At 38.0% G+C, this 16,186-nt stretch overlaps 1 protein-coding gene across 1 annotated transcript in view; it reads left to right on the forward strand.

Annotated features, from left to right (window-relative positions):
* The window catches only part of PRKAR2B (protein kinase cAMP-dependent type II regulatory subunit beta), a 112,587-nt gene that overhangs the window by 15,625 nt on the left and 80,776 nt on the right, over window positions 1-16,186 (forward strand). The window contains exon 2 of the mRNA XM_068972643.1: window positions 9,664-9,699. Coding sequence (XP_068828744.1) covers window positions 9,664-9,699 — 36 coding nt within the window. The remainder of the gene's footprint in view (window positions 1-9,663; window positions 9,700-16,186) is intronic.

The raw sequence follows: 16,186 nt of genomic DNA on the forward strand, positions 1-16,186 counted from the left end.
CTTTATTTGGGCTCCAAAATCATTGCAGATGGTGACTGCAGCCATAAAATTAAAAGATGCTTACTCCTTGGAAGAAAAGTTATGATCAACCTGCTGCTGCTGCTAAGTCGCTTCAGTCGTGTCCGACTCTGCGACCCCATAGACGGCAGCCCACCAGGCTCTGCCGTCCCTGGGATTCTCCAGGGAAGGACACTGGAGTGGTTTGCCATTTCCTTCTCCAATGCATGAAAGTGAAAAGTGAAAATGAAATCGCTCAATCGTGTCTGACTTATAGCGACGCCATGGACTGCAGCCCACCAGGCTCCTCCGTCCATGGGATTTTCCAGGCAAGAGTACTGGAGTGGGCTGCCATTGCCTTCTCCAATGACCAACCTAGACAGCATATTAAGAAGCAGAGACATTACTTTGCCAACAAAGATCCATCTAGTCAAGGCTATGGTTTTTCCAGTAGTATGGAAAGTTGTGATGTGGATGTGAAAGTTGGACTGCAAAGAAAGCCGAGCACCGAAGAATTGATACTTTTGAACTGTGGTGTTGGAGAAGACTCTTGAGAGTCCCTTGGACTGTAAGAAGATCCAACCAGTCCATCCTAAAGGAAATTAGTCCTGAATATTCATTGGAAGGACTGATGCTGAAGCTGAAACTCCAGTACTTTGGCCACCTAATGCGAAGAACTGACTCATTTGAAAAGACTCTGATGCTGTGAAAGATTGAAGGCGAGAGGAGAAGGGGACAACAGAGGACGAGATGGTTGGATGGCATCGCCAACTCAATGGACATGAATCTGAGTAAACTCCAGGAGTTTGTGATGGACAGGGAGGCCTGGAGTGCTGCAGTCTGTGGGGTTGCAAAGAGTCGGACATGACTGAGCGACTGAACTGAACTGAAGTAATTTTTACCTTATTTTTCTTCAGAATTGTTTAACTACCCATGGGCTTTTATTATTCCACAGAACTTTTAGGATAAGCTTCTTTAAATGATATTGAATCTTCCTGTCCATGAACATTGCCTATCTCCATTTATTCAGTTTTCCTTTCATCAGTGTTCTGTAATTTTCTTCATAAAGGGTTTTCTTGTCTTTTCTTAACCTTATTTCTAAGTTACCTATTATTTTTTGTTGCTCTTATAATTGTGGTTTTTTTCCCTTATGTATTCTAATTTATTTTTATTGGAAAATATATAAGGAGCTGTTAAATCTCAATAATAAAAAGGCTCTAATCAAACTGAGCAAAAGACTTAAACAGTTTAATAAAGAAGACATGAGAATGGCCAGTAAACCCATGGGAGAGTGCTCAGTATCTTTCGTTATTAAGGAAATTAACATTAAAATCACAATGAGATTCCACTAAACATACAAGAATAGCTAAAATAGAAGACATGTCTTACGTTAGCAAAGATATAAGGTAACTGAAATTCTTGTTTATTACATGAGAGGATGAAGTGGTAGAAACGAGAAATCAGCAGATTTTTTATAAGGTTAAATATTCGTTTACCTGTGACCCAGCAGTCCCACACTAGGTGCTGTACTTGCTTACTCAGTTGTGTCCGACTCTTGGCAACCCCTATGGACCATAGCCTGCCAGGCACCTCTGTCCATGGGGATTCTCCAGGCAAGAATACTGAAGTGGGTTATCATTCCCTTCTCCAGGGGATCTTCCCAACCCAGGGATCAAACCCCTGTCTTCCACATTCCAGGCAGATTCTTTACCACCTGAGACACCAGGGAAGCCCTTGAATACTGGAGGGGGAAGCCTGTGCTTTCTTCAGGGTATCTTCCTGACCCAGGAATCGAACTAGGGTTTCCTGCATTGCAGGCAGCTGTTTTACCAGCTGAGCTACCAGGGAAGCTCCTTCTAGGTAGCCACATAAGAAATGCATATGTTCACAAAAAGATTTGTATAAAAATATTTATAGAAGTTTTATTCAGAATGGCCCAGATTGGAAAAAATCATCAACAGGAGAATGGATAGACAAATTGTAGGGCATTCACACAATGAAATACTACTCAGCAATAAAAAAGAACAAACTATCGATCTTCTCAGGAGTGAGAATAAATCTCAGATTTGTATGAAATTCAGAGACAGGCAAAACTAAGCTATGGTTAGATATGGTTCTAAACTACTAAGGGATGTTAGGTATTGACTGTAAGGAGTTGGGGAAACTTTCCAGGGTGTTGGAAATGTTTTGTATATTGGTTGGAATGTTGGTTACATAGCTGTACACATTTGTCAGAACTCAGTGAATTGTGCACTTCACTGTATGTCATTTTCACCTTGATTAAAAATAAAACTTCGAAACATGGATGTTCTTAAAAGCCTCTTTCCCACATTTTAATTGAAAAGTGCCTTTGCTTTCTGCACTGATTAACTTGTGAAATTTTTCATTATTTTTGTTGGAAACTAGCAGCTGGGTTGAATTTTTCTAATTATGGGTCATAAATGGGATTGCATTTTACTGCTTGTACAAAAAGTCAAAGGCCAGTGTAACTCTACCGTTTGAAAGTTGATTTTATGTTCCAGCCAGTACAGTATTTTATGAGTTTCATAAATTTAGTGTGTGTATAAATTATCACTTACATTTGTCCAAATAATCTTAAAGTATCAGGAAATAACCTTATTATATTAAATTTTCAATAGCACTATTCATTCAGTATTTGTTGAGGTAAATACGTATTAAGCAGAGTTCTAGGTGCTGGGTATATGTAGTAGTGAGACAGACAAGGAAGGATGCTGCCCTCTCGGTAGCACGGGAGGAATCACGCAGTAAACATAATACACAAGATGATTGGATGGCATCACCAAATCAGAGGACATGAGTTTGAACAAACTCCAGGAGATAAGGAAGGACAGATAAGCCTGGCGTGCCGTAGTCCATGGGGTCACAGAGTTGGACACTACTGAGCTACTGAACAACAGCAACGAAAAGTATCTTTAGATAGTGCTGACATTTGAGAGGACCTGCACGGGGTTAAACTGAGTATTCAGAGAATGTCCTCCCTTTTTTAGGAGGCATTTAAGCTGAGCCTAGAATAGCAGGAACATCATTCTGTGAAGACAAGGTGGTGTTTTCTGTACTTTTGTGATTAGGCCAACCTTAATCACATTTCCTGATGGTTTTGTCTTCATTTCAGAGCCCTTATATTTTTCTTAACTACTCTTTTCTGGGTCTGATTTTACTGTGCCTTCAGGGACGTGTGAGGATTTGAACTCTCCTAGCTTTTGGTTTTTGTAGTATTCTTAGTGGTCTAGTCTGGATTGTTCACTCTTAACAAAAAAAAACATTAGGAACAAAACATTAGTCTCTGTAAATCTGCCCTTTACACATATTTGATCTTGCAGGTTTAGAAGAGACAGTTTTAGCATATGCAGAAGCAGAGATTACATTGATGTAGTTTTGGAAATGGCCTTTCCCATCTCCAATTTTATTTCGGAGTCTACATTTCAAAATCCTTAAAGTATTGGGAGCCTCTTTCTGGACATTGTTATTACATCAACTCTTTGTGTGGCTTTATAAGCTTAGCTACCTTAAGACTCTTGTAGCTGAAGCCAAATTTTCTTCTGGTCCTAAGAGGGTATTTTTGGTAAAGTCCTCATGAATTAAAAAGTGGAGAATCAAGTTCATTCATAAGCAAAAGTAAACCAAGAGTGTTTTTTCCCCTAAAGTAATAGTTATATTCTATTACATCGGTATTTTAGAATATCAGTTATATTTTGAGGAGTTTGTTTTGTGAATAGAAAGAATGAGACTGTGCATCTCTTTAGTGGTCCTTAAAGGTGGCATTTAAAAAAAGCTGAATGTCTGTATTTCATCTCATTCTGCCCTACTCCAGCCATGCTCCATGTATATGGGTAGATAGGACACCTAAATCTCACATATAATTGAAAAGGAGAAAGAAAACTGGTCCCTCAAACACTTGCTTCTCAAACAGTTCCCATCATGTCTGATCAGAAGTACTTTGAGGGGACATAGCTTTAACAAAGACACAGGAAATAAATAAGTGGTCCTTTGCAATGTCAGAAAGTAAGCATGTATAAAGAAGTTTGAAAGTTGTGTTTGTTCGGTTAATTAGCACAATATTTCAGGTTTTGTTGTTTATTTGCTTTAGTGGCTGTTGATCTTTTAAAAAAGTTAAATTTTCCTTCCTTCAAAGGTGAGCCTTATAACTCAGGCATAAGAGAAATTTACTCTGAGCCAAGTATTTATTCTGTCAAAAATAATTACCTAACATGGTTTCAGTTGACATAATTTTCTAGAATCTTTTATTTAGAGAGCAGATTTGGAAAATGTTTATTCTAGAAAAGGTGACTCATGAGGCTGGGGATGTTAATTATTGCGCTGACTCCAAGACTGTTGTGTACATCTTACTTCAGGGTACATGAACTCTTTTCTGCAAAGAGTATTTAACCAATGTGGCTACCGTATAGATAGAGTGGCTCTGTGTGTGTGTGTGTGTGTGTGTGTGTTTAATGACCATAAATCACAACTTCTTTCCCAGCATTATGCTCAGAGATGCAGACTATCTGTATGATTATCAACCTGGCTTTTCTTTTTGAAGGCCAAATTCATTGGTTCATGCTTGCAGTTGACTGCATTTGTTTTCATAGAATTTCTTCAGTTTTCTAGTTTTCTGTGAAATTTCTCTTTTATCTAAATTTTCCTGTTAGAGTAGCTGCTTATGTGGTGTAAGCCCTTGCAGACATAGTATTTGAAAATACCTCCCGACTTGGTCAAGCTCTTCAGAGGCAAGGACTCTGTCACATTCCCAGTGCCCAGCGTCCACATCCAATAAATAGCAGAGTAAGTGGGACAAGGAGACTTGGCTCTGTTTACTTCACAGAATTGATGGATTAACCCTCAGCTGTTGAATCAGTGCCTCTTATCTGCCAGGCACTGCTTATCTTGGGCTTCAGGCAAAAAGAAGTGAGAAGATAAGCAGGTCCCACTGGCACTGGTGGGGAGTCACAGGTGTGGGAGGTTGTTTTCTCTGCTAGGAATAGAGAGGCTTATTCAGCCATCTTCAAGTAATGGAGCATTTTTCTTGTAAGGATGCTCCAGGATTAAAGACGATTTGAATCAGCTACACTTCTGTGTCTCCTGGGGGCGGAGGAATTAAGACCCATCTAGTTTGGAAACTGACAGAATCTCTGGTTAGATAAGCACGAAAGATATTCATAGGAACACAGGACTCTCAGTATTCTGCTGGAATGGCACTTGGGAGAAAGTCAAACCTATATACACATTTCTGCATTTTCCCTTGAGGATTCATTAAAATCATAGGTTATATCTGTTTCAAATGTTAGAGGCATTTAGTATATTCTTAAATCATATTTGTTTCTCCAGGCAAGCTATATTTTTCCTTCTGTATTCTCCTAATATTGTGTGTGTGTGTGTGTGTGTGTGTGTGTGTGTGTGTGTGTGTGTGTGTAAATACACTCCTGGAATATCCATAGAATAGGAAAGTGAAAGTGAAAGTCACTCAGTCATGTCCCACTCTTTGTGACCCCATGGACTAGTCCATCGAATTCTCCAGGCCAGAATACTGGAGTGGGTAGCCTTTCCCTTCTCCAGGGATCTTCCCATCCCAGAGATTGAACCCAGGTCTCCTGCATTGTGGCGTGCTTTCTTTACCAGCTGAGCCACAGGGGAAGCCCAAGATTACTGGAGTGGGTAGCCTATCCCTTCTCCAGCGGATCTTCCCGACCCAGGAGTCAAACTGGGGTCTCCTGCATTGCAGGCGGATTCTTTACCAACTGAGCCATCAGGGATCCATAGAATAAGAAAATCTAAAGGTGGAAACCAAGACTCTGCGAAAGCCTACTTTGACTTAGTAGATTTTAAAACATCATCTGTTAACTTTTTTGTGAATTTTTTCTGCTCTTTACTTTGTGTATTTAAAAAGTGGTAATGTTAAAATTGGTAATATTAGGTCACAATAAATAAACATCAATCTTTTATATTTGAATAGGAATTTATAGTTTATAGGCACTTTCAAAAAGATGTTTATTTTTTCTTAAAACCCTCTTGAATTAATGAGGGCTGATGTTACCTTGCATTTTTTTTAAATTGAGAATTTAAAGTTACATGATTCATCCACGGTTTCCTAGAAGGCAATGGAGCTGGTGGAGCCCACGCCTCCTGACCCTAGTTGGTGCCCAGTGGTGCGTCCTTCTTCACCTTCCCCCTGCTCCTCTTCCCTGTACTTGGGTTCCTGTGAGAGAAAACACCAGGCACACCCTGCCCAGATGCACATTGCTTTACTTCCAGCGAGGCCTCCACCCAAAATCTCAGCCTTCTTCCCGATTTTGGCTGCTGGACTTAAAAAAAAAAACAAAACAAGAAAAATGGTGAAGGTTACTGTTGGTTTGCCAAGAGCTGACGTAGGAAACACTTGTGTTTTATCCCTACAAGTAGGTATGAAGGGATATGGTTATGAGGGATTGGATGGAGTTTTGGTAATTTTGTCAAAACCCAGTGTTTACCTTGACAACTGCATAACATATGCTTAGTGCCCCCATCTTTTTAACTACCCAGTCCTGTGCCCCGTTTACAATGGGAGACAGAAGTCATTGTCATAGAACCTCTCTACCCACAATTTAAAATTTTACATAATTTCTAGCAAAAATATAGAGAAACAAAGGCAAGTAATTTATACTAATGTGTTGCAGTAGGCATGTGCTTACATGTTCACAGGGAGACATAGTTAGATTCTCCCACTTGTTGAATCCCTAAGAATATGAAAGCTGTAAATGTAGTCTAATCAGGTGTATTCTACTGGCCATTCAGATACCCCAAATAGAGTAGTGACATGATTTTTTGAAATGATGAACAAATATTAATGTAATTCCCAACAAAATACCAGAAGCCCGCCCAGTTCCTTTGATTTATGTCGTGTTTGTGTTGCAGAAAGTTTTATGTATATTAAAACTGCATCTAATAATTGTACTTGTATATATTAAAAAACAGAGAAGGCAATGGCACACCACTCCAGTACTCTTGCCTGGAAAATCCCATGGATGGAGGAGCCTGGTGGGCTGCAGTCCATGGGGTCTCGAAGAGTCGGACACGACTGAGCGACTTCACTTTCACTTTTCACTTTCATGCATTGGAGAAGGAAATGGCAACCCACTCCAGTGTTCTTGCCTGGAGAATCCCAGGGACGGCGGAGCCTGGTGGGCTTCCATCATGGAGTCACACAGAGTCACACCCGACTGAAGCTACTTAGCAGCAGCAGCATATTAAAAAAAAAATCTTATTTATTTTTTGGCTGTGCTGGGTGGGTCTTCGTTGCTGCATGGGCTGGGCTTCTCTGTAGTTGCAACAAGCAGGAGCTACTCTCTGGTTGCAGTGTGCAGGCTTCTCTTTGTGGTGGCTTCTCTTGTTGCTGAGCCCCAGGCTCTGGAACACAGGCTCAGTAGTTGTGGTGCATGAGCTTAGTTGCTCCACGGCATGTGGGGGCTTCCTGGACCAGGGATTAAACCCATGTCTCCTGCATTGGCCGGTGGATTCTTTACCACTGAGCCACCAGGGAAGTACTGTACTTACATAATAAACAGTGTTGGAATCTAGTCTCAGATGGTTGCAAGTTGACTTGCTTGCCAACATGAATGTCCAGTTGGATATGTGAAAGCATGAAAGTTGTGAGATTTAGGACAGTTCTTTGTTGTATAGAACTGTCAATGTCAAATCGTCTGTCAAATGTCAAAGATCTCCTCTGAATTATTAAGACGGTTGAAAAAATTGCTCCCACAAACTTAGAGTACACCTCCAAGAAGGCAGTGTCACTACCTTGAAAATCTGTCTCTGCCTCTAACACTTCAGAAAGACACACAAACCTGAGGGACCCCAAGAGAACAAAGACATCCCAGAAATACAAACCAGAAGCTCATTTTGCTGTGACTTCATTGTCTAGAGGAGAGTCTGGAGCAGGAGGCAGAGAGTATCTGCTGTGTTTTCACCCCGGAGCTGAGATATGCTTTTTACCTTCATCTTGCTCTGGTCAGCCTGCAGTGTCTATTCTGCATTCTTGTGGTTGAAGTTTTTGTTACTCTCTCCTTTCCCATCCTTATGGCTGGCTTGGGGAGGCTTCCTTTAGACTAGGTTCTAAAGAAGTTGTGAAAAAGAGATTGGAAAATATCCAGGAAAACTGGTGGACATTTTTGTGTGTGTGTGATATCTAAAATATAACTACAGTTTATCTGATGAAAGATTTTTATTTAAGGGATTTGTGACTTTGCAGCTATATGGCTGAATTAATTTGGTATGTAAATAGTGGCAATTTTGTACCTTGATCATTTGAGAGGATATAATTTTGCTATAAACTATAGTATTTTAATAATAGGGTTTGTGAATTATTTTACAGAATTAATCCTTATTAAAAGTGGAGATCAATATGGGAGGAAATAACCTATTTGTGATTTCAAGTGTCAGTATTTTTGCTTTCTGCTCTTGGTGGAAAGCATTTTGGGGCTAGAAGTGCTTAAGTTCAAATACTCAAGTTCTGCCACAGTGTGGCTGTGTGATCTAAAGCAAACTAATCAGTATGTCCGAGCCTTACTGTAAAATGTTGTCATCAGTAATGTGGAGGTGCTGATATTTAAAGGCATAGTTGCAAGGATTAGTGTAAAACATCTGACAGAATTTTCTTCTAGTAGTTATTCCTAAGCGTTGGTAATTTTTGTGCTGTTTGACATAATGTTGACAAAAATTTGTCTTCTTTTTTTACTTGACCTCTATCCATAGTGTAAACTGTCTTTATAATGACTGTTTTAAAAGTATTGAAGTATTAGAAAGTATTATAGTGGACCCATGACATCCTGCTACTAAAATACACTCTGTAGTTAGTACCTGGTGTTCTTTCTGTATATAATATGAACTGTAAACTTACCTGCTTCTATCAAGAAAAAAAGCTTTAAAAAAAACACAAAACCTTCATTTCTTGAGATAGTTAGAAACAAAACCAAGAGGAAACAACAGAGCTGAGTTGAGTGTGGGAAGTGGGCCAAGGGTGGGCTCACCAGTAGAGCAGTACACTCCCACACCCAGCCTGAAATTATAGCCTTCTGCAGACATATTTGCATGTCATGGACTTCCGGGTTGAACACAAAAATTGTCAACACTACAAACATTAAATCTGAGAATATCAACAATATACTATCTTTACCTAATAATGATATCAGCATATGTGAACATTAGTTTTGTTTCCAGATTTTTTCACTGTGAAAATGATGCTGTTAAATAGCTTTTTCCTTTTCTAGTAATATTTCTTTGAGACAACTCTCTTAAAAGTTGAATTACTTTTTTAAAGAAGATAAACCTTTTATGATACTTCATGTAATCGCCAAATTGTTTATAAAAATATTGTATAGATTTGTACTATACTAGTTAAGTAGATTCAGCCACACATAGCTAGGGCTTTTCATTTAAAGAGTTTTGGAGGCACTAATTTAACAGATGAAATATTGGTTTTAATTTATATTTCCTTGTCTAGTATTAAATTTAAACATTTAATTTTCATATATTTATGTATTTCTTCTAGCACTTGTTATTCATTCATATCTTTCTCCTATTTAACTTATGGGATCATTAACAATTTAGTTCCTTTTCAGGGTTTTGGATAAATTAGAATTTTATCTAAAAGCATATTATCCCACTTTTCTCTTTCAGCTCCAGTAATAAACCGATTTACAAGGCGTGCCTCAGGTAAGTCTCCTTACGGATTTTGCTGACTAATGGTGACATTTTAAAAATGGACTGGATAAGAAGGTATGAAAAGAATAATTGCTATAGAGTAATAACTTATTTATCAGTCATTTTCCCAAAACAGCCATATGATAAAGTCAAGAACTAGGAAGTAAATGGAAATATCCTCTGAGTGGCTGAATTTAAAATCCCACTGTGGCTAATGTATGGAGACTCTTACCCAAATTTGTTTATTTCTGCACTTGATAAATTACTAATGGTTATCTGGTTTGCCAGCCACCGTTTAGAAGAAGTGATTTAGAACTTGGGTAAAAGTGAAATCACTCAGTTTCTCCGATTCTTTGTGACCCCACCAGGCTCCTCTGTCCGTGGGCTTCTCCAGGCAAGAATACTGGAGTGGGTTGCCATTCCCTTCTCCAGGAGATCTTCCCCACCCAGGGATCGAACCTGGGTCTTCTGCGTTGCAGCCAGATGCTTTACTGTCTGAACCACCAGGGAAGGAGACTCAAAACGGGAAGGGATGATAGTTTTTAATAAAGACATGAAGACTCATAACACTGAGATGTAAGAACTTGTCATCATGGAGCCATTTAGAATAGGAGCAAATTGCTTTATATTTGTTGGTATCCTAGAGATACCCTAGTAACCTCTTGCATATTCACAATGAGGGAGACCTTAGCCATTGGCAAGAATTTAGATTTGGTTCCCTACACTGGATACTTCCCCCGTGGCTCAGCAGTAAAGACTCTTGCCTGCAATGCAGGAGATGCAAGTTCGATCCCTGGGGTGGGGAGATCCCCTAGAGGAAGGTATGGCAACCAACTCCAGTATTCTTGCCTGGAAAACCCTGGGCAGAGGAGCTTGGCGGGCTATAGTCCATAGGGTTGCAAAGAGTTAGATGTGATTCAAGCGACTTAACACGCACTCATACTGGGTACCACCTACATTACATGGGTGGGTAAGTACAGGACACAGCTGAAAGCATTTCTATCCTAAGTGAGTTTGGGCACTGAAATGGATAAATTATTGTTTGGAAAATTCACCTCTGTGAAATACCTTCTTCTCTAAAGATACAGGACAAATGAAGTACTACCATGTTTGGTTTAAAAAACAACAACATTCTTTTATTTATAACTAAGTTTTTTGGTTGAAAAGTAAGATAAAATTCAAATAGATCATCTTTGACATTTATACAATACAAATGAGTCATTTATTTCATAAAATTACCTCCTTTCCATATGTGCTATATTATTAAGAGTATTTTAAAATTAAGTTTTGTATTTAATTTGTCAACAGTTACTGGTATAATATACTCTTATTATGTGGTGACCAGGTCTATAAGGAATAAGACAGAGATTAGGAAAATATGTTCTATTGGGATGGTATCTGCTTTATCCTTGTGAGCTTTTTGTAATGTCAAGGCGTATCTATTTTAAATGTTGGAAACAAAGAGTAGATTATAATGCCTTTTGTGGAGTGAGAAATTATGTTTTTGTTAGTAAGGCATCAATCAGACTTTATCCCAAAGTAGAGTAATCAAGAATGATTTTATTCTGGTGTAATACATAGTCTTTGTCAACAGTGATGAAAACAGAGAGGAACAATAAGAGAATCAGTAGTGTGATATCTTGTCTTCATGATGTGAGAGTCTTTCCATAGAAATGTAATTAAGACTCTTAGAATAAATTATCTCCCTTTCTGCCTGACGTGAGACATTATTTCTGGGCAAATTCCATTAACATTTGTTGTTCAATATACTTACCATTGGTTTGATAGATCCAGGGCTCAGTAGGTTCCTGAGTGGAGTCTTTACGACTACCAGGGAAGTCCCAATGTCGGTTCATTTTGAAACAGCATTGTTTCAGCCCCTACCACTGCGGCTAAATCTGTGTCCATTGTATCTTAGCAAAATTGGCTGGAAATGCAGGTAAGATGGAACCCCAGCAAAGAAATACGCATTCAAGTCAAATGTTGCATTTTTTCCCTAGAGTGACAGGTAATAGGAAATGTGAAAACAGCAGGAAGCAGTTGAAAGAGAAATGAAGTGATATCAAGTTCAGAGCCGTGTTACAAAAGCTTTTAAAGGTATAAGTATCGTAGTGCTGTGCTTAGTCGCTCACTCGTGTCAGATTCTTTACAACCCTAATAATATAACATGCTGGAGACCACTGTAGGAATGAACTTTGACAGTGATTATTGGGAGGAAAAGACAACTGGCTTGTGGAGTACCCTGGTAGGTCAGGGACTATGCTAAGCATCTCATTATATACATTTATATCTTATATACATGTATATCTTATATACATTTTCAGTCTTTCGGGCAAGGGAAATGAAATATTTACTACCTTAGATAAAAAGATCACTAAAACTTTTTTGACAAAGAAGAAAACAGAAACAGTCTTAAGGCATCTTGAGGAGGAAATTCTTTATTTCTCTTTGTAAATTTAATTTAGTGGCTAAAAGTAATTTAATTTAGAAGTGGAGATAGACTTCAATTTCTTTTGAAATAGCATTTCCAAAAAATAACAAAAATAGATACCCACTTAAAATAGAGAAATTCATATTTGATAGTTAAAAATATTTCTTTGGATATCTTTTTTTGATGACATTTTAGTTCAGAAATACTTTCTAGAAATAAACTATAAATTTAAATTTGTAATGTGAGACCTGTAATTTAAGGGAAAAAAAATTACATCAGGTAAAATCAACCAGACGTATAGGATATAAGAATTTATTTCTTATTCATCTATTATTTTTAAATGAGGGCTTCCCTGTAGTTCAGATGGTAAAAAAAATCTGTCTGCAATGCAGGAGACCTGAGTTCGATCCCTGGATTGGGAAGTTATCTGAGAAGGGAATGGCAACCCACTCCAATATTCTTGCCTGGAGAATCCCATGGACAGAGGAGCCTCATGGGCTACAGTCCACGGGGTCGCAAAGAGTGGGGCACAACTGACTAACACTACCACTACTATTTTAAAATAATAGTTATAACAACAAATAATGTGTGTATACATTACAACAATCAAAAACAATTTGATAGTGCTAGGTATTCAGTCACTTTTGATTGAATGAAAGCTTAGGACTATTATATACATAGTCCTTATCTGACTGAGTTTCCTAAATCTTTGAGGTTTTGGCTTTGCAGTTCATACTGCGTCTGTCAAAAGTAGATATTTCAACCCGAGTGCTTCAAACAAAACATGTTTCCTTTTCATGCCTTTTGTTGTTGTTGTTATGGTTCAGGAGGATGAGGGGACTTTTATATTAAGAATGTTATGGTTCAGGAGGATGAGGGGACTTTTATATTAAGAGTGTGTCTAACAGATACATTATTCTGGATCCTTTTTATACTTTTAATAGCATTGTATCTGTTGATCTGTCTTCATGTGTTTCCAGTGCCCGCCCATAAACCTGTTGGTTTTTCTTTCTATAAAAGGAATTAGTTTCACTCAGTTTTCAAACAAAATTCTTAGAATTTTAAGAGTTTTTAGAAGTTTCATAAACTAGTTTTCCATTTGGTTCAGAAATGAAAGGCCTGTATTAGTAACATTGCGTATGTTTAAAATGGACAGTGTGTTGATTCAATACATTTATATATTACAATATGATTATCCATAAACTTATTTTTAAACAGCATCCCATGATCCTAATCCTATTTTTAAACAATTTTTTTTTGTTTTGTTCTTTCATTCTTTTATGATCCATTTCTCCTCTGAGTAATCACTTCTTATTGGTATGTCTTTTCAGATATACGAAAGTCATATACATAATCTGTTTTAGACTTTTGATAGAAATAACACTGACAATTTGGGGTTTCATTTTCTTAAAGCTTATGGACTTTGTTTTGGAAGATTGTTTTTTTGATGGAAAAGACAGGAAATATACCATTTATTGTTTGTTGTTGTTGTTTAGTTGTGAAGTCATATCTGCCTCTTCGCAGCCTTAGGCAATGTAGCCTGCCAGGTTTCCTCTGTCCATGGGATTTCTCAGGCAAGAATACTGTACTGGAGGGGATCAGGGGATCTTCCCCACCCAAGGATCAAACCCCCATCTCTTGCTTGGCCGACGGATTCTTTACCACTGAGCCACTGGGGAAGCCCATTTATTGTTTAATTACTATTAAAATTAGTGGTAGTATAGAGATAGTGGCTGAATAAATCTTTGAAGACTAAAACTTAAAGCAAACAGCAACTCTGTTGCATTGTGTTTTATCTGGTATATTGTATGGGAAAGACCCTAGAATGTAGAGTTACACAGACTTGAGTTCAACCCACCCATTTACTGTGTGAATTTGTAGATGAGTTCTTTATCTCATTGAGTGTTTCTTATTTTCATTTTCTTTCACTTTGAGGTCATAGCAGCAATAATCACCTTGTTATGGGTAAGTTAGTTGGTTTTTGTGAAGCAGAGTATCAAGGCTCTCAAAAAAGTTGGTGGTGAGCCCCCTGGAACATAGTTTAGAACAAAACGATAAAATGCTCAACTCTGTGTCTTAGTCTGTCAAAAAGCCTTAAAGAGTCATAACAGTATTCGATATTCATCCTTTCATATGGGTCTCTCTTTTTATTGTTTATACATTGCAAGGTTTTTTATTTTTTTAAGAGCTTAATGGTTTTCCTTTGTGGTTTTGGCTCTGAATTGAAAAACAAATAGAAATGACCCATTAATCTTGAGACAATGCCTTCTCAGGAGGTCAGACCTCTCTGAATTTTTTTTAACCTCAGAATTTTATTTTGAAAAAGTCAAGCTTATAGAAAAGTTTGAGGAATAGTTCAATGAACACCTTTATCTAGATTTCCCAGGTGTTACTACTATTTTGCCACATTTATATGCTCTTTTCTTTTTTTCCTTGCACATGCCCAGATAAATACTTGTGTTTATTTATTTTTAACTGAACCTTTTAGGAATCATAAATAGTTCATGCATATCTCCTGAGAACAAGGACATTTTCTACATAATATAACATGCAGGGAATTTAACCTTGATATAATGCTGTTATCTAATCTACTGTCTAGAGTCCGATTTCCTCAGTTGTCTTGGTATGTCTTTTTTTTTTCCCTTCATTCAAGCACATTCAAGGATTTGACATTGCATTTAATTGTCATGACTCCACTTTTCTTGTCTTTCATAAGTTGGCTCCCTGAAATTTTGAAAACTGCTTTTCTAGAGTTCTGACAGTTGTCCCCAACAGTGAGGCACTTCCCCCTGTGACCTGTTCTTAGATTGTACGGACATATCCACTGTCTGGTCACGATGCCCCATTGAAGACCATGAAGTCTTTGCCTGGACATTTAGTATTGCTTTCATGAACAGCTATTGAGCATCACTTGATCTAGTACATCATTTTTTTTTCCTTAAAATAGAAGTGAAAATGAAACTCCAAATTATGAATTAGCTAATTTTCTTTTCTCATGTTGAGAATTAGCTGCTGTTCAATTTTTAGCCATAACATGAGCAACTGAATTTTATAGTATATTTTTAACAGAGCTAAGATCTAATTTTCCCTAAACCAGCGTGTGGAATAATTCAGAGGTGAAATTAAGTCTTTGAATCTCACACACCCACTGTGTAAAATGGCACATTAAAAACTCAGTAATATCAGCCTCAAACAGAGCATGGTTAATTCCCAAGAAAAGTAGTGAAATAGCAGAAGTTCAGATCTCGTCTTGAATCTGATTCAGGGAACATATGCTTCCTTGATTCAGGGAGCATATGCTTCCTTTTGTTTTGTTTTGAAAATATTTTGTAGCCTTGGTGTTCATTGTTTTTATTTTAAAGTTATTTGACAAGAGCTTTTAGCCCCCAAATTGTTTTCTCCCCGAGGTCATTCTCGTATTTTCAAACTGATTTGCTGGTATGAATATATTTACATTTATATTTTGTGCTTAGAAGCTCATTTCAGGTTTGATAGTCAAAAACACTAGATAATGCATTCTGTGAGAATCCTGCTTTAATTTACTAATTCATTTAGCAAAGGTTACTGAGTCTTTATTTTGTGCCAGTTATAGTGCTAAAGATGCAAGAGGAGCAGGATAGGGCCCCTTAGGAAGTTCAGAGTCTAGTAGGCATGTGCTTAGTACCACAATATCCAAAGAGTGAGAAGGAGAAAAGATATAGTTCTTCCAGGGTATGGGGGTCACACAAAGGTGCCATTGAGCTGGTCTTTAAGGCTTATGATGTGGGTTTCAGCAGGTAGATAAGGGCAGTATCTGTACTTTGTCACTAGTAGCCAGCTATTTTTATTATAAATCCTTTTTTATAGTCTGGTGCTCTACATTTGACCTCTGCCATCAGGCACCTGTGGCCTGAAGTAAGCAGATGCTCAAGGCCATGGACAGCAGAGGCTTGAAGGCCAGGAGTTATTTCTGCCTTTAACAAAACCATTGCTGCAAAATGTTTAGCGTCTCTCTTACCAGGGGAGGCCGTGTGGGCTCTGCTTTCAGATGGACCTAGGCTGGAGTATTTACTCTGCTACTCATATAGC

Source organism: Capricornis sumatraensis, chromosome 5 (genome assembly GCF_032405125.1).
Source record: "Capricornis sumatraensis isolate serow.1 chromosome 5, serow.2, whole genome shotgun sequence".
Taxonomy (NCBI): domain Eukaryota; kingdom Metazoa; phylum Chordata; class Mammalia; order Artiodactyla; family Bovidae; genus Capricornis; species Capricornis sumatraensis.